The sequence below is a fragment of the Psammomys obesus genome, unplaced genomic scaffold, assembly GCF_907164565.1.
Source record: "Psammomys obesus unplaced genomic scaffold, mPsaObe1.curated_primary_1811, whole genome shotgun sequence".
NCBI classification, from domain to species: domain Eukaryota; kingdom Metazoa; phylum Chordata; class Mammalia; order Rodentia; family Muridae; genus Psammomys; species Psammomys obesus.
The window spans coordinates 2,787,918-2,811,667 of record NW_026590699.1 but is presented as its reverse complement, the minus strand read 5'-3'; the positions used below and the strand labels follow the sequence as shown (position 1 = coordinate 2,811,667).

Sequence of the window (23,750 nt, the reverse complement as noted above, 5' to 3'; positions counted from 1 at the left end):
TAATATTCTAATATACAAAGTATGTTGTAAGATACAGATGATTACATAAAGCATGATTGGGCAGCCAATGAGCACACACAAGCTCTGTGCCCAAATATTACATAGCTCAGCCATTGGAAGACAAAGTGTCCATTTTCCATCTCCTGTGTTTCATAGTTGCTCCCAGAACAATATAGCACACTTTTGAATAAGAGAATATAGCCATTGAGACTTAATTAGGGAAAGGTTTATTCCTATTTGTTTATTCTTTCTCACCTATGTGCTCACCTGTTCTTAGTCATTTATGCTCGCCCTATTCATTCATGACCACTAAGAACCAATAACCTGTGTGTCGACATCTTACTCTCTACTCTGAACAATGTTGACACTGGTTTTTGAATATCAACCCTATAAAACTTCATTTCCCTGGGCACCCTTGAACTACCAATACCCAGGGAAGCTGCATCAGAGAAGTGTATCTTTAAATTCCTCACTTAACCAAATGAGAGCCTTGTATGCTTTTCAACCAGAATTATACTCCTATGCAGTCCCATTCAGATAGACAGTATTCTTACTGGGACATTTTCTTTAGACTCTTGGCAAACACAAAAATAGTATGTCAACTAAAAAGATGTACATATTTCTCAAATCTTGGTAACTTGCAAAAAGAAAAACAGTCTGTTTTAGAAGTGTGTTCTATTTTCATACATTTACTTAGGCTAGGAAGCCTTCCCCAATATACTTGAGAGCCTACTATGTGCTGAGTTATAGTAGAACTAAGAAGAAAACTACACGTTTTCTCTTTGCGGAGCTTAGATTTATGTGGGGGAGTGAAAGTAGAAAATACATAAATCAAGTTAAAAAAAAGCAAGATCTATTAAAAGATGTGGAAAGGAAGGAAGGAAGGAAGGCAGGCAGATAAAAAGGAGAGATACTGCATATGTGAGACCAGGTGCCTAGTTTCCTGTGCTGAGGATGGTTCACTGGCTCTTCCAGGGCAGACCCTCACCCTGGCTTAATGTACAGGAGTCCCTCATATTGCCAGGGCTGGCCTCTTTCCCATGCTCTCTTTTGTTCTTCAGCCCTTGTCATGGGGTAGCATGGAGGACCTCACCAGAGGCTCCTGCTATGGTTTTAACCTTTGCAGCCTCAGATTCAAGATCCTCTGTTCATTTTGAATTAACCTGGATTACAGCAGCAGATGAGAGGACAATACATTAGGCCCAAGGACCATGGGACATTCTGGGACCTCATGATTCTCAGTGAGCTCTGAAAGATGGCCCAAGTAAACAACGAGGGGGCAAGCCCTGCAGGGCCAAGAGAGTGACACAGAGCGCATTCTGTAGCCTTTCTGACTCTAAGTGGCAAAAGGGCTTCACTCCCTCCAGGGTGAAATGGTACATGAAGCTGGTCTTTGGGGAAGGTGATTAGGTCTCAGGAAATAAGCTTGCAGGGTGGAAGGATGTGCCCTTAGCTATAAGGAGTCTGGGTTTCAACTGAGCTCTGAGCATGCTGTAGAACTTGAGTTTACATGTGAGAGGGACAAATGTATGATCAGGATGCACCGTGGAGAGATTGTGGCATGGTAGAGAATTGGGGAACTTTGAGGTTGACTACAGCAGAAGTAAGATGGAGAAGGGTAAAATGACAGTTGTGTGGAATGGAGAGTAGGGTCTCTTTCTATATATGGTTTTAGGAGTCCTGCAAAGTTTCCTGAGAGATTGCCACATATATCAAATGAGGAGCTAAAAACGGGTCCAGTCTGACTTCCCTCAAGTTCCAAACTCTAGTCTGAAGCAATATAACATCAGCTGGTCAACTTGAAGCTGTCCTGAGGGCAATGCTACGTGCAAAATGAGGATGATGGCTGTCCTGAGTAAAGGAATGAAAGTACCTACAAATGTGAGAGGCTTGTGGGTTCTGGCTTCCAAACCCTCAGGGAGGAGCAAAATGTCCAAGGTTAACAGAGATCCCATTCCTAAGAGTCCAGAACAGAAAATAACCCGCAGGTTCTTCAATGTGCATAATTAAAGTATGATGAGGCAAACTGTTACATCCCTGCACCGGGTACAGCACAGCAACAGAAAGCAACCAGCTCCTGACTACTGAGTTACCAAGGTCAATTTTGACGGAGTTACACAGGCAATTAAAGCAGCCCTAGAGCTGGATGCTGCCTGATGTTTGCACAATATGCTAAAATAATCAAAATGACAAAAGAGCAGAAATAAATAGATGAGTAGGGCTGACTGCAATTAGGAGATGGGAGCTGATGAGTCTTGGGAGCAGACTAAGATGGTGGCCAGGGGAACTCTAATGGAGACTTAGATGATCTGCCTGGTCATGACTCTGGTATCAATGTCTAGGTATGTCTTCAAGCAACACTATGTGGTTCCCACACAAGAGCCACACTTCTGATACTACCACTGAGTTTCAGACTACCTCAGAATAAATCATACATAGAAAGCCACATGTTGGGACTTGCATGTCTGTCAAGTCTGTACACTGCTGTGTGTGTGTGTGTGTGTGTGTGTGTGTGTGTGTGTGTGTGTAGTGAGAGTGGCCTGGCCATGCACAGTGAGAATATGCTTTGCTGCACCTAGTTTTGCTTCATTATAGAAAATGATGTGCACACACATATTTAATTTCAAAATTCAAAGTTGCATGAACTTGTCACATGGATTGTGCATTTCTGAATGTTCTTTTGTGGCAGAAGCACTGCTGATTTGATGTTGCAAAATTCCTGTAACTGTTGACAGATTCGAAGAGGCACAAACACTGCTGACAGCAACACCCACCGCAGGTCACGGTGGCTGCTTTCTTTTGGATAATAAGCATTTAAAGAACATCAAACCACACAAAAGCCCATTCCAGTTAACACAATTGCTATTACCCAGGAGGCTGGTACTGTAAGCCAGAAGAAAGACAAGATGAATAAGTAAAAGGACAAGGATTTCCCCAGACAGATGTATACAACATCCTAGAACAGGAAAGGGTTTAGCTCGTGAGACGAGAGGCAAGTATTAAGATACGTTTGTTGACAGGAAAGGGACACCGGTACAGATAGTGTTAGACATGTTTAGGACACTCACCAGTTCTTTGGGCTGATGCTTCCACATGGTAAATCGTCTTTCTTTCACATAATCTTTCTTTTTTCCTAAGATTTATTTGTACTTTTATGGATGTATGTATTTGATGGGGTGGGTGAGTATGGGTGTTACGTGTGTGTGTCAGAGGTGGTGGTAGGGGGGTTGTTCAGGGAAGCCAGAAGAGGGATTGGGTCTTCTAGATTGTGGTGAGCCTGCTGCCATGGATGTTGGGAACCAAACTCTGGTCCGTTGTGAGAGCAGCAAAGGTTCTTGCCTGCTAACCCTTGCTCTAGCCCTGTAAATGTGCTTTGGTGACCTTGCCTATTGATATGGGCGTACTGACTATGAAAATACACTGTGCCATATACCTGCCATACAGATAATTTAAAACTCGAAAACTTCAAGAAATACATCAACCACTTTGATTTCATAGAATAGTCATACAAATTTCATTAAAGGCAAGAAACCAGTGGGAATCCCATAAAAACGTTTCAAGATTAATTAAAAGAGAATATACTATTCCAGAAAGTTATTGATATAGCTGTTAAGCTGGACTCTACTGCCCCCACCCCATCTGTTTTTACTTTGGAATTCAGCCGTCATTCTGTCACTTACACTTTTGTAATTAACCATTCAAATAATTGTTCTCTTGCTTAATCATGTTTCATAGCCATATTTTAAGGCCATCATTTGTACATCCTAACTTTAACTCTTTAGATATCTCAAGCCTGCTACTGACAATAAGCCATGGAAAAGGAGTAGATTGGCGAGAGAACAACTAGTGTCTCATTATCTCTGTTCTTATAAATAAACACAGTGATGTCTTCTACACAGGGTACTATGTTGCTGTTCATATTAGATCGTATCAAACACTGGGACACAAGAGATTAACAGTTGATTCTCTTTAAAGTGGGTTTCTCTGTGCCATGTTCACAGTTGTGACCCACTGTGCTTTGCTGACAGTCTCCTCCCCATGATGAACCCAAGCAAGCATCTTACAAAAAGGCAGCTATAAATATGCGAAGACAAAAAATGAATTAGTGATTTTCATTTCAACACATCAAAAATTAAAAAAATAACTTTCAGAAAGCCAAATACCTTAGCTTTTTGGTATTTTAAAACTGCATGCCATTTAAGCTTATTTTAAAATGTTTTATGTTCAATAGAAATGCTAATAGTAAAATTTTTAAATGCCCTCAAATCACAGATTTCCATATTCGTGAATTATAAGGCCCTCTGTTCAATTATTTAGATTTAGTTTCCTCATAAGAAATAAAATCGAAACAACTGGAAATGCTAACTTTTATCATGCAAAGACCCTCTTGAAAACATTTATTTACATCTCTGAGTATACTTAAGTTGATTCTCAGCTTTCTAGTTGTCCCGAGCCATAGCAATGCTTTTATTGACAGAGGTGGACTAGAGGTGGAAAAATCATTAAAGGCTTCCATTAAGCATCCTGTAATCTGCCCAACGTGTCACTGGTAACAGGTGCTCGGGTCACAATGTCAGGAGGTCCATCACTTCGGCCACTCGCAGCATGCACATATCTGCCCACCCGGTAACCCTGGCACTGCGACAGACGTGGTGTTCAGGCATTTACGGCTCCTCCCGCTTCTCAGTCAGAACTGCAGGACTGTGGCTGTCCTGCCAAGCAGGCATCAGAAGAATCGCTCTGTTGTCTGTTTGAATTGAGTGTTGTGAAGCAGGAGGCCAAAGAGAGGGGGAAATCTAATTTGAGAACCGTGGACTGAATCGTTTATCACATAATGCTTCCCTGGAGTCAGCGTGCCTCCAGAACTGAGAATAAATAATCACAATCCAGTGTTTGGAGGGAGCACATCAAAGTGCCTTTGTGTCCTCACCTTTGTGGGCAGGCTCGCTGAAACTAGGCAGCAGTAGAAGGAGAGTTAAGTCCTAATTTAGCCTAATTAACTAGGAGACAGATGCTAATGGAATCTGGTATGCGTACTTGAGGTTGCAGAGCTGCAGTGAATGGAGTCATGCCCAGACAGAAAGAGTGGGCTCATTTTGCCTGATCCGAAAGTTATAGAACTATGAGTAGTGTGCATCCACATCAGAGATTTCTCTGTTCTTACACAGTTCATGGTAAATGCAGTGACTTTTATTATGTTCTTAGTTATGTGTATACTGTACATAATACTGTACAAGCATGTATCCTATTTTCTTTGCAACTAGTGAGGAAATTGCTAATGTGTGTATGTCCCATGTGCTCTTTAACAATGCTCCATGTTGCCAAATACTTCACCCAGACCTGTATCCCTACTGATTTTTTTGCCATCTGAATGAGAACATGCATTACTCTAGGGAAAACGTCTTCAAGCCCCTTTAAGATACAATTCCACATATGTCTCATTAAGGTGGTGGGGCTTTGATAATCAGTGCCAAGAACTGCGGAAAGATGGAACGATCTGGAGGGGACAAGAACCTCACCAGAAGACTAACAGAGACAACTACCCCAGTCCCATGGGGGCTTACAGAGATTAAGACATCAGCTAAGGAGCAGGCATGGTCTGGATCTAGGCCCCCTGCACATAGGTGGCCAAAGTGTGGCTTGGTCTTCATATGGGGCACCTGCCAGTAGAGGGGGACTACTGTTTCTAACATGGACTCTATCGCCTGCTTTTGGATCACTTCCCTCCAGCAGGGCTGTCTTTCTTTACCTCAGTGGACAAGGATATGCTCAGTCCTGATGTGACTTGATGTGCTGGGGAGAATTAACATGAGGGGGGTGGTTTCCCTTTTCTGGGGGTAAAGGAAGAGGGGAAGGGAGAGAAGGGGAAGGAGAGACTGTGAGGAGAGGAGGGAGGGGGCACATATTGATGTAAAGAAGGAAAATAAGGAGGAGGAGGAGATTAGAACAGACATAAAATATCCACTTAGAAAAATCATAGCATCACCAGAACCAATAGCTGAAAAGTAAGAAATGAGAAGAAATTAGCCCAAGAGTATGCATGGGATGAAAAAGTGGAGACAAAAATCCCATCAGATGTCAGGCAGGAGGCAGGGGGTAAACACAGGTGTCTAGGCGGCAGGTCAATAGTCAATGAATGGTTGTAGGAATAACTACCCTGAGTGTTTTAAGAAGGAGATTCATAGAAGTAATCATGTGTAACTTGGAGATGAGCACCGCTGCAGGCGGGAGAAGTGACTAGGTGGCAGAAGAACAGCATTCCATAAAGGGAACAGTATAAGCTCAAAGGCCAGGAAAGAGGATGTGGAGTGTGAGGCATCAGGAGAGAGAACCTGTTCTAACCACTCCGAGGATATGTAGGAGACTCAGAGGCTCTTCTAGAGAGCAGTGGGCTTGCGTTCTACCATAACTGGCAACCTGGAGGCTCTCCCAAGTAGGATTAGCTTGGTTTGATTTGCTCTCTGAGATTTAAAGGCTTTCCTGAAGCTAAACTCAGTGTGATTAGGCTTAGTATCATGAACTGATGCTCCTTTTGATGGGGACTAGGAAAAGGTAGCTGTGTAATAGAAACCAGCTTCTTAGCTTTGTTGGAAATCTAGGCCATCATCATCATAGAGAATATGTAGCATGGCTCATGTTCTTTTTGAGATATCAGATGTCCAAGCAAAGTTAATTAATTGGCATCTTATAAGTTGGTAAGGCAGGCAAGGACTATAGCTTCCTCTCTTGTGTATCTTTGTCTATATTTGGTGAAGAAGTTCTTGAAACCATGATAGTATGAATAGAGAGAAGAGCAGGTGGCCCCAAGTGATCCCACACAGGAGATGGCGTATAGGACAGGGAAGAGAAGGGACACTGTGAATGATCAAAATGTCAGTAACACAAGGGGAGTAGAGTGTACCAAGAAGGGCAGGTCTCAGCATTGAGGTTCTGAAGGAAGCCGTTTAGCAGTCTAGTCAATGGGGTATACTGGGGGAGATTTGCAGGTTATATGTGACATAATTTTGGGAACCACTGCGCAATAGAGGTGGAACCAAAAGTAGGAGGGGTGTGGAATAACTCATTTCTCACTTTTCATTTGACATAAACACTGTCAATTAAAAGTAGCAGAGCCATGACTTCAGCATCCCACAGAATTAGGATAAAAACCTTCAGCATCACTTTCTCTTCACTCAGTGCACATTGTCAGGACATCTATTCCCGAGGCCATGTGACTTGGCACATCAAAGATGACACTGGACAGAAGACTCAGAGGTTAAAACTATTACATGCTCTTTCAGAAGATCCAGGCATGGTTTCCAGCACCTGTAGTGGCTCATAATCACCTGTATTTACATTTACAGGGGATCTCATGCCCTCTTCTGACCTATCCAGGCTCTTGCACACATGTGATGAACATACATGCCCTCAGGTGCACACACATAGAATAAAGTAAGTATTTTTAAAATGATGATGCAACTCAATTTAACCACAACTTGTCCACAAGTAGTGATGCTTTCTTGTGTGTTCTGCTCCCTACAAGACTCTAGAAGGTTCCAAGGAAGCAGACAGGTGCTGTGGCTGCAAAGGCAGTTGTCACAGATGGTCTTGCCTGGAATTTCAGCTCACAAACCTCCAGTTTCTAATGGTTTTTCTCATATAAAACAGTCCCACCCCATTCAGCAATTAGCAGGGCCAAAGGCTCCCCCTGTTGTAAACAACCAATTATTCTTAAATGAAAACACAGCTATTAAATTATCTTTCAATAAAGTAAATTAGAGAGACCAGTCACGTAGCTCTTAGCCACTTCCACTAGTTACCAAGAAATTGATCCGGCTGAGTCAGATCTTGCAAAGCTACTCCCACCATTTTCCCCAGAGTACAAAAGCTGGTGGCTCTAGTCAGGCACTGGAGAAACAATCCACATTGACTTAACCCATGAGGGAAGGTCAGTTGTGGGCAATGAACTCCATTTTCTTGCGCTCCATGCATGATTAAATGGTAATTACACAGTAATGGGAAGTGTTGGGCTGATTACAGTGAGCATAATTGCAGCACTCAGTATGTCCCCATTTTACATTGCTATGGGAAGCAGGCAGGACAATGGACATTTGACGGGTGATATCTTCCCAGAACCCATGGTTCATCTCTCTGGGGAGGAAATTTTGTCTTACATGAAGTAAAGAAGTAGGTGATGCCTTCTGCTTCCTTTATGGCCTTGAATCACACATTGAAGCAGCAGCAGCAGCTATAGGGATAATGTTCCCAACTCAATATTAGTGTTTTATCTTATTTTACATTTTTATTCCATTCTACCTCATCCTATTCAATTCTATTTTATTTTGAGATGTGGTCTCTTGTAACCCAGGCTGCCCTTAAATTCACTAGGTAGCTGAGGATGCCCTTGAACTTCCTGTTTCTTCTGCTTCCACCTGCAAGTGCTAGAATAACAGGTATTTACCACCAGGCCTGGTTTATAGAGTGTGGAGGCTTGAACCCAGGCCTCCAAGAATGATAGGCAAGACCTCTACCAGCTGATCTCTAGACTCCTTAGCATTATTTTAGAGCAGGTGAAAATGATCATCAATAATAATGTTTAAAATTATTAACAGGGTAACTGGGGCTCATTTAAAAATGAGTAAATTGGGTTTTAAACTAGCCTCAGAGTAGTAGACACTAATGAGTCAAACAAACTTGTAAGGAGCTACACCATGGGAAAGGCCAACAAAGGTACATACCTTGTGTGAAAGAGCAGAATGTGTTCTTCAGCAGTCAGAGCCACAGAGACACAACAAGAACTTCTGATAACCATCCAGGGCAGAAAGGCCTTCCTCACAGCTGTGCAGGGGCTGGGTCCTCACCATTAAACCTGCACGTAGGCCTGCATTTCTAAGACACCAGTACAGATGTCTGAGGGAGGCTGAGTTCTCTTGTGAGCAGGAGATGGAGTTGTCACATCACACATTAAGGTCATTCAATATCAGCCATGCTGATCGGATGATTTGGGAACTAAAAGAGGGTGTACTTTGCATTTCCCTGAGAGCTAAGAATATTGAGCATATTTTAAAGTATTTGTTGGCAGTTTGTTTATCTCCTTCACGGCTGTTTAGTTCATTGCCTCATTTCTTGATTGGATTTTTTTTAAATGTATTTCTTTACATTTTATTGAAATTAACCCTCTGATGTGTAGCTGGCCAAGACTTTGTTCCTATGTTAAGGGCCATTTCTTCATGCTAGTCCCTTTACTATGTAAACTCTTTTAAAATTCATGTAATCTCATTTCTCATTTCACAGGATAAAATTTTATGCTATTGGGGTCACATCCAGTCAACTTTTGCTTTCGCGTATGTCATAAAGTGTTATGATTTTCTCTCTCATATATTTTAGCTAAGGTCTTTGATGAATTTGGAGTTGATTTCTATCTGGGCTGAGAGGTTCACATCTACTATTTCTAGCACCCTCTGTTTAATAGGCTGTTTTAACCCCAGTGCGAGTTTTTGACACCATTGTCAAAGATTGAATGATTGCAGCTGTGTGTACTTATTTCTTGGTCTTCTTTACTCTTCTGTAGCCGTGCTGGCATGTGTGTTTCAATGCTGGCATCATGCTGTTTTGTTGCTGTGGCTCTGCAGTGTAGTTTGAGATCAGTTTGTGTACTATCCCTAGCATTGCTCTTTCTGCTAAAGACTGCTTTAGCTACTTGGTACCTCTGTTCTTCCATTGGAATTTTAGTGTTGATTTTTCCATTTCTGTATGGCATTTCATTGGAATTTTGATGGGATGTGTGATAAATATGCAGATTACTCTAGGTATATGGTAATTCTGCCCCTTCCTGGTCATTAGACGTCTACCCATTTGCCAGTATGTTCTTTAGTTTCTTTCATCACTATCTTGAAGTTATCATTGTAGAAGTCTTTCTCCCCTTGGTTACATTCATTGTATTTCATAAATGTTTTTAAATCTATTGTGAATGAGACTCTTTCCTAATTTCATCCCTGGCAAGTTGACTATTAGTACACAGAAGAGCTAGTGATTCTCTATATTGGTTTTAGTGAAAGTGTTTTATAGCAGACTTTACTCTTTGGAGTCTCTTAATTATATGATCCTGTTATCTACAAATATGGATAATTTGAATTCTTAATTTTCTATTTGTATCCCTTCTGTCTTCTTGTTTAAGAACACACTGAACAGTACACTGAATAATAATAGAAAGAGAGAGCCTTCTCTGTAGAATTAGCCTTGTCTCATTCAGCATGTTTCTTCATTTAGTACAATGCCATCTCAGCCTTTCTTATGATAGTATTTGTTCCTTCTGTTGCCATTTTTTTCAGTGCTGTTTTTGTTTTATGTTTTCTTTTGTTGGTTTTTCAAGACAGGGTTTCTTTGTATAGCCTTGGCTGTCCTAGTTTGCTTTGAGACCAGGCTGGCCTTGAACTCATCTTCCTGCCTCTGCTTCCCTGAGTGCTGCATTAAAGGCATGTACCACCACTCCTGACTTCTTCAGTGCTTTCATCAGGATGGGATGCTGAACTTCATCAAAGGCCTTTTCTGCACTGATTGAAATGTTCATAAAGTTTCTGCCTTTAAGGGCATATCTGTTGAAGACTATTTACTGCTTCACGTCTGGGTAACCATCCTTGCATCTTTGGAACAAAATCAATTTGGTTGTGGTATATGACCTTAATGTGATCTTGGACTTGAAATCCAAGACTTTCATTGAAAATATTTATAGCTGCTTCTTTAGGTGCAATAGTTAACAGCTTACATTTTGTTATTGTGGCCTTATCCTGTCGTGGTGTTAGGACTCTGCTAATCGGAGGTTGGTTATGTTCCTTCTCTTTCTATTCTGTGGAGCAGCCTAACAATGCTTGTGTCAGATCTTCTCTAAGTTCATCAAGGAATTCATCTATTTTCTTTTTGAGGAGACTTTTAGCTACTTCTCCAATCTCACTGCTTTATATCATCTCTTTATATCATCTTGGTTTAATTTAGGTAAGTCCTGTGTGTCTAGACATTCATTCATTTCATCTAGATTGTTCAGTGTTTTGAACATAAGTTTTCAAACTGCTCCCTAGAGAGTCTTTGAATTTCACTGGAATCTGTAGAAACCTCCCTGTTTTCACTCTGATTTTGTTTTAAATTTGGTGTTTTCTGTTTTCCTTCTCATTATTTTTGCTAGGAAATTTTCAGCCTTATTTTTCAAAGAACCATTGGTGCTTGCTTGGCTTTATGGATTATTCTTTTGGACTTGGCTCAATAAAGAGAGGGAGAGTTCAGCTCAATAACAAGATCCTATATCTATTGTTCCTAGAAACATATCCCATTGCTAAAAACACCCACAGAATGAGAATCAAGGCATGGAAGACTATCAAGTAAACAAAAACCTAAAACAAGCCATTACAGCTATTTCCAACATCTGATAAAGTTGATTTCAAATCAAAATTACTCAGAAGGAACAAAGAAACAATATATCAAGGAGATACAGCAATTGTAAAATCACCAGGGCTTTTCTTGATTAGATTATTTGAAGAGGGAAGACCCAATATAAGTATGGACAGCACCTTTTGGAATCAGTCCAGATAAAGGAAAATGGACAAGATTATGTTTTTTGTTTTTTGTTTTTGTTTTTTTTTTTTTTTTTTTGCCTGATTGCCTTCCCTCCTGCTGGCAGCTTCACTTATCCTGTTGCTGCTGTATTCCTTCACTGATACTAGAAACCGTGTTTTGGGCTTCCAAAGTAGACCAAAGATCAGATGCCCTCACATCTCCCAGGCTGTCTGTACCAAAATGAAACTGTTATCTCATGTACTGAGCAACTATCACCTTCCTGGCCTCTCCAGTCCGTTAATGGACTATCGGGGCCTTATCACAGAAGACAGTCTGTGATATCCCCTTCTTAAATGTACAGTTCTTTATCAGTTGTGTTCCTTTAGAGGACCTGACTAGCACAGTCAGACTATTTTATGTTCTTTAGCTTCTCCTGGATCTGCTAGATTACTGTGTTAGACATAATAGAATCTGTCCTGGCTCTCATTTGCTCAGACATCCTACTCCTAACATTTGGTCCTCCCTATGTTCAAATGATTGAGACTGTCTCCTTCCTTTATGGATAATATTCCTTTAAGCATCTTCTGTAATCCTGATATGATGGTCATGAATTGATGGGCTTTATGGTAGTTTTTAAATGCTTTTAAACAGCCCAGATGCCCCTCAACTGAAGAGTGGATGCAGAAATTGTGGTACATCTACACAATGGAGTATTACTCTGCAATGAAAAATAAGGAAATCATGCAATTTGCAGGTAAATGATGGGACCTGGAAAGGATCATCCTGAGTGAGCTGTCCCAGAAGCAGAAACACACACATAGTATATACTCACTCATATAGACTTATAGGATAAACCTAAAATCTGTCCATCTAAAGAAACTAATCAAGAGAGAGGACCCTGACTAAAACACTCAATCCCCATCCTGAAAGGCAAAGAGGATGGACATCAGAAGAAGAAGAAAGCAGGAAACAACCTAGGAACCTGCCACAGAGGGCCTCTGATAGGCTGTGCCCTGCAGACTATCAAAGCAGACTCTGTGACGTTATGGCCAACTGTTGGGCAGAGTGCATGGAATCTTATGTAAGAAGTAGGAAATAGTAAGATCTGGAGAGGACAGGAACCCCACAAGGAGAGCAACAGAACTAGAATATTTGAACACAGGGGTCTTCCCAGAGACCCATACTCAAACCAAGTACCAGGCATGGGGATAACCTAGAACCCCTGCGCAGATGTAATCCATGGCAGTTTAGTGTCTAAATGGGTTACATAGTAATGGGAAGAGGGACTGCCTCCGACACAATTGGATAGGCCTGCTCTTTGATCACCTCCCCCTGAGGGGAGAGCAGTCTTACCAGGCCACAGAAGATGACAATGTAGCCACTCCGGATGTGATCTGATAGACTAAGATCAGAAGAAAGGAGAGGAGGACCGCCCCTTATCAGTGGACTTGGGGAGGGGCATGCATGAAGAAGGGGGAGGGAGGGTGGGACTGGGAGGGGAGGCGGGAGGGACTTATGGGGGATACAAAATGAATAAAGTGTAAAAAATAATAAAAAAATGAAAAAAAAATCTCCATCAATTTTAAAAGCTGTTTCTGATAAATACAGACATCTTAACTGGCAGCTGCTAACTTTCCTTGTCTGGAGAGTTGCTGATGTTTTAAATCTAATGTTTCCAGACTGACATGGTGATTTTTCCTCCTGTTGCTTTGTTTGTTTGTTTGTTTTTTGCTTTGTACTTCTTACATCTTAAATATAATTTGGCAGGAGAAGTTCTTCTCTCCTCATACCTACTTGAAGTATTTGGATATACAATTCTTTCTTCAGACTTGGGAAGTTTCATTGAGTAGATTCTTTGCATTTTTTAGTGTATGTCTCAGCTCACTCTGGGCCATGGACTATCAATTTTGGTGTCTTGACCATAACTCAGAGTTCTTAGACACTGGGCGTATACTGACTTATTTGATTCTTATCAGTGTTGCGTATAGTCCAACCTTGCTATTCTTTCTTCTTGATGCTTTTTCATAGTGTTTATTACTTGTATTAATTTTTTTTTGCTTCGAACATTCTATTTGATTTTTTTTAATTAACAAGTTGTTGCTGTTTCTGTTATTGAATTTCCTTCAGGTTTCTGATTTCTCCATCCATCTTCTGATTTTCCTGTATATTTTGCTGACTTTTCCCCTTTGTTATTGACCTCCCTTTCCAGGCTCTAGGTTGGATACATCTTGTCTCCAGGAGGCTTTTTGAGACTTGCACCTGGTACTTGCCTTATGTTGGGATCCTTGCCTATGATAGTTAAGGAGTTTGGCTCTTTTAGAAGAATCATTTTTGTCATGAAACTTGGTCTTCTCATGTTGTGTGACTCTGCTGTGACTTGTATGCTTGTTGACCTGAATAGCTCTTCTGTTTTATTTAAATATCTTTTCTGCAATCCAGAACATTGAACAAGGAGAATCCAACTGAGTTTGGAAATGGGTTGTGCTTCCCCTCCCCTGCCATGAACGTGGCTGCATCTGTATCTGTGTCCTACCTCTTACTATGCATTGGAGGTTTCACGTGTGGATTTCTGAAGTCATCTCTCTCTCTCTCTGTGTCTCTCTTTGGAATTGAGGTTTTCTTTCTTGATTTTTGTCTTTTTGTGATTGTTTTCATTTTCATTTGCAGGCCCACAATGAGGCAGCTTCTAGGTTGTCTCTTTCCCTCATGCTCAACATTACTTTCTAAGCCTGTAGCAAAAGCACCCACCTCATTCCATGTTGCTGTTCGCCAAGGAGTTATAGGCCTTATATATATCTCTTGTATTTTCCATGCCACTTCCACCCCCTGTTGGTTGTTTTTGCTCTAGTGCAGTTGTCACCGACTTCCTTAATATGCCCTGTTCTTTTGTGTTATATATGTTCTCCTGTGTGGACACTGCTTCTGTGTGCCCTTTGCTATCCCTGCCTTTCTTTACTATACCCACTCTGCTGCACTATCTCTCTTCCTGGAAACTACACTGTTCTCTTTCAGGAATCCAGCCTTGAAAATGGCAACTTTCTTTGTCATTGTAAGCTAACAAACCTACAATTATAGAGATAGAGAAGCATACTCCTTTTACTGCAGTACGGATCCCAATTCTTCCAAGTCACAGCCCATTCCATATTTTCATCTGAATTTTTTTTTCTACACACTTGAAGATGATATCTAGAGAAAGTTTGGTGCTAGATGGAGGTACTACATCCCAGCACAAGGAGGCAAAAGCAGGAAGATGGCCTGTTTCAGGCCATCTAAAACTACACAGTGAGATAAAACAAAACAAATGAGAGAGGGGGAGAAGAGTGAACACCACATTTCTCCACATACATAAAACTCCAGGAGATTTATTAACCAGAATAAGACAGTAGGAGCATACGTAAGGACTATGCTAAACCACATGGAATTGATAACACTCAGGTCATTCTCTATAATTCCACATGTTGCAAAGTATTATTCATGAGAACACTGTGAAATGAAATTATAACGTTTCTTTCTTACATAAATGTCTGCAGGCATATTTTACCATGATATTCCCAGCAATATATTAAACTATCACATAGGAGGAGGAAAAGTATCTATGATGTTCAAAAATCATCTTTTGTTTGTTTGTTTGCTTGTTTTTTTTGTTCCCTAACATAGGGACATATTCTTTGGATACAGAGAGTCATGAAAGAAAATAGACAAATTAGGGATCTTGGGAATTGTACATTTTTGAGTGGAATCAGTTTTAAAAATTGAGGCTTCATGTAGATCTAAGTACCCCCAAACCATGTGACTGAATATTGTAATATTTATCAAACTGCTCTGAACATTTATGTCCATTCAAACCTGCACATAGAAGTCTCCCACAGCTCTATTCCTAGTTGCCCAAACTAAAAAAAGCGTTGAGTCATCCTTCACTTGGTGCGTGATGGATGTGTAAACTCAAAGCTCTTCCCATAATGAATTGTTTTCACCTCTTACAGTGTGATACCCAGCCTTGACAGGACAGGGGTGAAACTTAACTCTATGATGCAAAGAGGAAGACTTCCCGCAGGAAAAGGCTTTATGCTGCGTGAGTGTAGCTGTCCTTTTCCCTTGGGGAAGGGACACTGACGATGGGGAGGTGACCAAGGCAGTCCAGGGACTGGGGTGGGACCAGAAGGGGTAGAATAGAGAATACCTTTCCAATCAACTGTGACGTAATTACCATTTGGAATGACACCTTGAAGGCAGCTATGTGCATTTGCCTCCTGGTCTAAACCTCTGACAACAGAAAGGGAAGTACTGACATGAACTGGGCCACAGGGTGAAAAGGACATGACAGCTGGACTTACGGACTGACAAAGTACCACTCTCCAGGTGGATGGTTGGGAAGTCACTCCACCAGGCACCATGGAGCAGCCAGAAATCTGCGATACCTCAGCACTTTCTCTTTAATTTTGGTGAACTTAAGGGTACTATATAAAACAAAATCTGCTGAAAATGTAAGAGCCTGGTGAATAGAGAAGGGAAAAAGACAGGGCTCATCACTTGTGACGCTGTGGACCTTTCTGTTTTTTAAATAAACTCACTTACTGCACACTCTAAAGAAAAAGGATGATTTTATTTATCAGAAAGCCAAAGTAGCACAATCCTCAACTAAAGGACTTTGTTTTGCTTGTTTGTTTGTTTTCAAGCTAAGATGGCCACTGGGAGGAAGCTTCTTCAGGCAGGTTCCACTACCCATCTTCTATACAAAGGTGTGCCTCCAGAGGCCATTGATGTGCCTCTGTCTGTAGAGTACATGCCTAGCATAGAAGAAGCCCTCCCTTCAATGCCCAGTGCCACATAAACTCATAGTTTTGTAATGTTAATACTTGGGACGTATAGGAAGGAAGATCAGAAGTTCAAGGTCATGTTTGAGATCTTGTCCCGAGAAAGAGAGAGAGAGAAAAAAAATAATCATCAAAATAAAATGGAGATATGTTTATGAATCATCACCTCAAATCACAGTGTCACCAAAGTAAGGAATTGTGGTGCCTATAACCTTGATTTTATCAATGGTCACTTAAAGCATTAACTTGATTTTCTTATGTAAGTCCTAGACACAGCTCTCCACCAACCTGCCAAAAGACAAATTTTGTGGGCATTTGTGTATTAGCAGAATCCCTTTGGCTGACCTTGTGTATTGTATGGCATCTCTGGTGCTCTTTGGAAAATACTAGAATGTTGAACTCCCACAGAATGTATCAACTCCATCCTTCTGAGGCAGCAGTTCATCCAATTGGCTAGACAGTATGGATGACACTATTTTAAGTACCTAAGAGTTCAAGTTTCAAGTGTGGGGATGTTCCTCTCAGTAATAATTCACCACAGGCTGTTCTATTAGTGATGCCAAACCTTAACCTGAGGAAGGATGCGATATGGACATTTATAAAGTGCAAGGTGCAAACTGAAAGTATAACTAACCCTTGTCAGCAAGTGCCTGAAGCCCCATGCAGACTCAAGGAGATGTCAGAGAAGCCAAAGTCAACACCAGGTTTGGGAGAGGCCCAGACACAAACCCCTCTGTCCAACACTGACAATATCTGCCTCCTACTGCTGCCTAGATAGTCACTCTCCAGGTGAAAGCTTTGAAGTCATTCTCTTCATTCCAGTATCCTTCCCTGGTAATATATACAGTTCCCCAAGCCAACTGTTCTCTTGGCAATGATGGATTGAGGACACACCACCACAAAATACAGCCTCTGGCATTTGAGAAAAGCACCCCTGTGACCTCCAGCCTCATCTCTTAAAGCAGGCACTTAAGAATCCTTCTGTATGACCTGCCATAGCAGTCTTCCCTCCATGCAGGGGAAGGCACACAGTGGTACAGGGAAGACTCTAACCCAGCAAGGCTCACAGGGCTCACCACTATCATCAAGCCATACCCTTTGCTCTCGTGCAGGCTTCCACCCCAGCTTTTCTCTCTTTTGTTTAGGTCTTCACTTACAGAGGCTCCCAGTTCACAGAAAACTCTAACACTAAGCTGGCAATGCTCTTCTCATGTTTGTCTTTTGTGGTAGGGACCTCAGTTATGAACCCAATCACAGATGGGTACAGAAGTCTTCCTCCTCCTAAATGAAAAAGCAAAGAAAGAAATCTTCTCTCCTTTATGCCATTTCCAAGACTCAATTTATGCTAAGCAAACATGACTCACTCACAAACAAACACAGAGTTCTGTGCTCCTGGCAAGCCCTAGTATTGAATAAGGAAACCCATGTCTGCACCTACTGGAGAACTGGATGGAGAAGCCAGATTTGCTGATGAAGAAGTCACTGTCAAACTGCAGGGTGAGTGAGTTGAAGGTGCTGTGGATGTCCTCCGGCAGGGCTGAACCACTCCACTCCTTCAACAGAATGTTGCTGTCCACGGGGCCATCCCAGACCTTGAGGATGTCATGAGCCGTCTCGGTATCAAACACGATGAAGTGGAGGCTGCAAAGAGAGATCAGACCTTCTGTGTTCAGTGAGAATCACACTTCCCCTCCACCGAGGGAATCATTCTAGCTGCAAAGCCGCAAGGTGGTACTGACCACCAGCTCATTTCACACTCCCATCAAATGTGTGCTACAGACACCTGACAAAGAAGAATGAGGGTTGGAGAAGTTCAAAACATAGGACAGCACAAACATGGTGTCATGGTGTGGAGAGTCAGGCATAGACGAAGCCACTCTCCAAAGACAGAGCATTTCATCCCAAGACTAGGTGGCTTTTATAATTCTAGCCGGAGCACACACAGCAAACAGGTTTGGTACACTGGCTTCTTCTCATTCATGTTGATCTTAACATTCCACCTGGTGGCAGCACAGGCAGCAGGAGAAAGACTTGCAGAGGTGTCTCTCAGAACAGGCTGCTCCGTAGATCAGCTCCGATACTGTTCTGCAAATTTTATCTTCAGATTTAGTACACTATTTGAGAAAACAACACAAAAGCAGAACTCTCCAATATAAACTCTCTTCTTTATAATATTTTAGTACGCTTCTATTAGACTTCCAGGTATTTCCCAGAACCATCTTTATGCCCGAGGAAGCCCGCAATGATGATGAACAAATAGAAGAATTTAGCTAAAATGCCAGCAAAAGGCTGTTTCCCCAGCGAGCTCTTGATAGGTTTTCATTTACTGCTTATTGCTCCTGGGTTGTGCTACTGACACAACTACTGTAGCTGACATACACAGAACTCTATGTGAATCTCAACTTCACCTTGCCCCACATATTACACATACAAAGGATTGACAAGACTGACACTTCTTGCCTGGGTAAAGCATAAAATATTCAGTACAGGAAATTATATATAAAGTAGGAAATGTGGTAGAATTTCTCCCTCAGCATTTATTTTCTCAATAATTTATCCTGCTTGTTTTTACCTTTTTTTAAAATAAAATTTTGTGGGTACACTTATATATCCCCCACATTCTACTACCTGCTATTTTTTTTATTTATGTAAATATGTGTGTATTCCTGTGAATGCACGTGGATTTAAGGTGCTTGCAAAAGCCAGAAAAGGATGTCAGATCCCCTGGCACTGGAATGATAGGCAGACGTGGGGGTTCTGATATGGGTGCTAGGAACAGAACTCAGGTCCTCTATAAGTACAGTTTGCACTCTTAACCACTGAGACTTCTCTCCATCACCCTATTAATTACTTCAAAAGCCCAGGGACTCTGTCCATCTATCTGTCTGTCTGTCTCTCTCTCTTTCTCTCTATCTTTAGTAGTACCTTACAGTACTACAGTGGATATTCTGGAATGCCCATTGAAAAGGATTTGTAAGACTGGCATGACAAACAAATCAACAAATGCCCAGCTACCCTCCTCTTCCTATGACTCTTCTTTTAGTCTCATAATAAATCAAGGCCCTTAAAATCTTTGCCAATCCCCAACACTACAGGTAATATGTATGTAGACAAAGAATATGATGGACACAGGTTATCTAGTTTAATTGTTATGTTTAATGAGATTGACTGTGTGTGTGTGTGTGTGTGTGTGTGTAATGTATGTGGACACAGAAGTGTAAAAGTCATTTTTCCTTCAAAGTAGCTGAGACATTCAATATTTGTAGAATTATAGCAGTATACAAAGACCACCTCTGAGATCACAGAAAACGTCAACTGAATTACATAAGCAGCCTTCACTGTTTGCATTGCAATGGAAATGCACAGCAACAAGATTAAACAAAAAAGTACTACATTCCACTATATGTTGAGCATGACTGAATCTAAAGCAGAAATGGGGGGATGAGACTCTAAGGCCTGGGCTATGGGAGGAGACAGACAAGGCAAGGGCTGTTAAGGATAAACTACATGGCAAGATAAGGTATGTACAGAGGCTTGAAGAAACCAAGAGCTCTGTAACAGTCAAGCAAGAAATCATTCTACCAAACAAAAATCCAATATAGAGGACTTCAGCCTTGAAGAAGACTCTAGAATCTAAAGCAGCCAGAACTGAGAGTGAGAGTTTGAGAGAATAAAGAAGCAAGGTGCAAGAGAGAGTGAGTAACAGAGAGAGGGAGAGGGAGAGACAGAGAAAAAAAAGTAAGCCATAAGACCAGAGAAGAAAAGAGGGGTAGGTGGTAGAGAGGAAGAGGAAACAAAAGAAATAGGACCTCTTGGGATATGTTAAGTATTTTGTCTTTTTGGCTGGGTTAAATACCAAGTCAGGTGATTATGAAACAATTACCTCACCATCTGCTTTGAAAATGTGCTTATTTCACTTTCATGCTATAGGCAAAAGATTGCAAGTGGGTAGTGTCAAATCTATGACCTTCATGAGGGATGCCAGAAGCAGGCCCATGCTCCTAAGTACATTCTACGGTGGAGACCCTGAAGGCCTAGAATATTCTAGATCTGCTTTGTAGGGGAGCAAAACCAGATGGAGGGGCTGTGAGAAAGGGAATGCAAGGAACTTAAAGGTTTGAGCCTCAAAACAACAGGGTGGGGTGGCCATCAACCCAGTTGAGACAGGGGGCACCTGTGTGGCCTGAAAGAGCAGAATCTCTGGGTTGGACAACTGGATTCAGACTCATGCAAACAGAAATAAACAGGCAGCTCTAACATGGTGAGGGGCTTGAGAGGAACTCTGGATGATATCAAATTCATAGGTCTTCTACTAATACGTGATTTTAAACCTTAAGACAGGATGATGCCACCAAAGTTTATGGGCGGAGACAGACTAGGATCACAGCCAACACATTACCTGATCACAGGCATTTGCTCATTTGCATAATGTGTCAATGTCATTTATCTTTCTAATTAGGGCTGATGTCGAATGAAAGAAAAAAAAAGAAAAGGAAGTGGCTGGTCCTAGGTATGGCAGAGAAGAAAGTTAACTGTAGATAAAAGGTAGAGCATAGCCAGAACCAGAGAAATATGGGAAAATCCAGAGTGGACATAAACCTGAGCCATGTGAGAAAGGCGGGGAGGGACAAGGGGAGGAGCACCAGGTAGAGAGGCCAAGAGGGCAAAAGGTAAAAGAGGGATGGGTAACTAAAATGGCTAAATTATATAGGGAAAATCTCTGGGGGAAGGGCAACCCAGCCTCATACCTGGGTAAAAAATGTTAGGGTAGGGGACAGAGTATGTCAGCCAGGAGGACTCCTGGCAAGTTGGGACTGAGGGATATAGGAAGGACACGGTGGCCAGGTCTGCTTTGATAGGCTAAGTAGGCACCTCAGCCAAGGCTTGAGACCTAACAGATATCTTCTGTGATCTTACTGAATTCTTTACCACAAGAAAAGTCACCCAACCCTTAATGGGCCACTTAAACCATGAACATGTTTACTGCATTTCCTGGTATTTAGTTCCTCATTTTTTTTAAAAAAAAGAAAAGACTGAAATCTTAGAAAGTTGTCCCTCTCCCCTCATTTGGATAACTACGCATGTTTTTAACTGACATACAAATTAGATAGATTGCAGAGTTCAGCTAAGGTTTTTTGTTTTTGTTTTTATTTTTTTCCTTCCTTCATCCTTTGATGGATGGGTTGCTTTAGACTACTTTTAAAATTAGATCACCCCCTTCTTTACTGATTTTTCTGGTCTGGAGCTTTTTACAATATATCAGTATAAGATAGTCATTATGTAAAGAGTAATCTTGTTGCAAAAAAAAAGTCAGCTATTTTTTATTCAATGATATCCAGAAAGAATACATTGTTTTGCACTTATTATTTGTATTGTCTCTGTTTGATTTATCTGTTGAGACAGGGTTTCACTCTGTGCTGGGCTAGCCTAGAACTCACTCTGTAGCCCAGGCTGGCCTGAAACTCACAGCAGTCCTTGCATCCACTTTCTCACAGCCCCTCCATCTGGTTTTGCTACTTTACAAAGTGGATCTAGAATCTTCCAAACCCTCAGGGTCTCCACCATGGAACTTCCATAAGGAGCACGGCTCTGCTGGCAACCCTCCCAAAGGGAGTAGATTTAACACTCTGCACCTGCAGTCTTATGTCTATAGGGTGAAGAGTTGATAAGCACCTGCAATTCAGATCTTTATTCCAGCCCCCGACTCCAGCAGGCTTTCTCTGGGAACCCACTGGCCACTCCTGTCAGTGGCGAAGCATGTGGGTGAGCTTCACATCTTCACCCTTCCTCCTCTCCTCCATATCCAATCCCCAGTTTCATCCCCTGCTCTGTGGTAGACTACCACTTATAGCCTTTTCTTGTTCTCTGACTCCATTCCCAGGGAGCCAAGCAGACCCTGAAGGAACATCCTGCTTTCTTTTGCCCTACAGATCTTCCCAGTCCCCCATTCTAGCCCATCCTCACTTCTCAGTGTCAGCTCCCACTTTACACCTGTAACCTTCAGTGGCCCCACCAGGCAGAATCTCAGAAGAATTCTCTATAAGGCAATACACAGCCACCACACCTTCCTAAGAAGCAGAGAAGGCAGCAGAAACTAAGGAACGAATCACTCACCCAACAAAGATGAGACCAGATATTTGCACCTAAAATTACAATCATCTGGAACACAGCTGCCCCGACACCAGAGTTAAAACACAGCCGATAACAGCCAGAACACTGTGTCCGCTAGAGCAAAGCAACCCTACTACAGTATGCACAACAGACATGGTGATCAATGAAATCAATTTGAAGATCCAGACATAAATCCACACACCTGATTTTTTTTTATAAAGAAGCCACAAATAAACAACGGAAAAGACAGCATCTTGAACAAATAGTGCTGTTCAAACTGGACAACTGCTTGTAGAGGAATCCAAATAGATCCATACTCATCACCCTGCACAAAAACGAACTCCAAATGGAGCAAAGACCTCAACATAAAAACCAGACACACTGAACTTGATAGAAGACAAAGCAGGGAATAGCCTTGAACTCTTTGGCATAGGAAAACCCTGTACAAAACACCATTGACACAGACACTAAGATCAGAAATAAATAAATGGAACTTCATGAAACTGAGAATGTTCTGCATGACAAAGGACACGATTATTTGAAAAAAGCTACAAGATGAGAAAATATTTTTACTAACTCCATATCCCATAGAGAGCTAATGAACAAACTTTATAAAGAACTCAAGAAACTAGATATCAAGAAAACAAAACAAAACAAAAATACAATTAAAAAAATGGATTCAGAGCTAACCAGAATTCTCAAGGTAGGAAACTAAAATTTCTGAGAAACACTTATAGAAATATTCAACATGCTTAGTCATCAGGAAAATGTGAATCAAAACTATTTTGTGATTTCATCTTACCCTCCTTAGTTTAGCTAAGATCAGTAAAACAAATATGACAGCTCATGCTGGTGAGGATGTAAAGTACGGAGAACCCTCATCCACTGATGATGGGAATGCGAACTTATAGAACTACTTTGGAAATCAGTGTGGCAGTTCTTCAGCAAGGTAGACGTACTTCAAAATTCAGCTACATCACTCTTAGACATATACCCAAAGTATGCTTTATCCTAACACAGAGACACCTTCTCAATCATGTTTGTTATTGTTCTACTAATTAACTAGAAATTGGAAACAACTTAAATGTCCCTCAACAGATGAATGGATAAAGAAAATGTGGTACCAATTTTTAGACAGATTTATTTATTTATTATGTATATAGTATTCTGCCCACATGTGTGCCTGCAGGTCAGAAGAGGGCACCAGATTTCATTATAGGTGATTGTGAGCCACCACGTGGTTGCTGGGAATTGAACTCAGGACCTTTGGAAAAGCAGCCTGTGCTCTTTACCTCTGAG

General features: G+C 41.4%; 1 protein-coding gene across 1 annotated transcript in view; it reads right to left on the bottom strand.

The window, feature by feature from the left end:
• The window catches only part of Csmd1 (CUB and Sushi multiple domains 1), a 1,555,059-nt gene that overhangs the window by 215,772 nt on the left and 1,315,537 nt on the right, over nt 1-23,750 (bottom strand). The window contains exon 26 of the mRNA XM_055608400.1: nt 17,779-17,981. Coding sequence (XP_055464375.1) covers nt 17,779-17,981 — 203 coding nt within the window. The remainder of the gene's footprint in view (nt 1-17,778; nt 17,982-23,750) is intronic.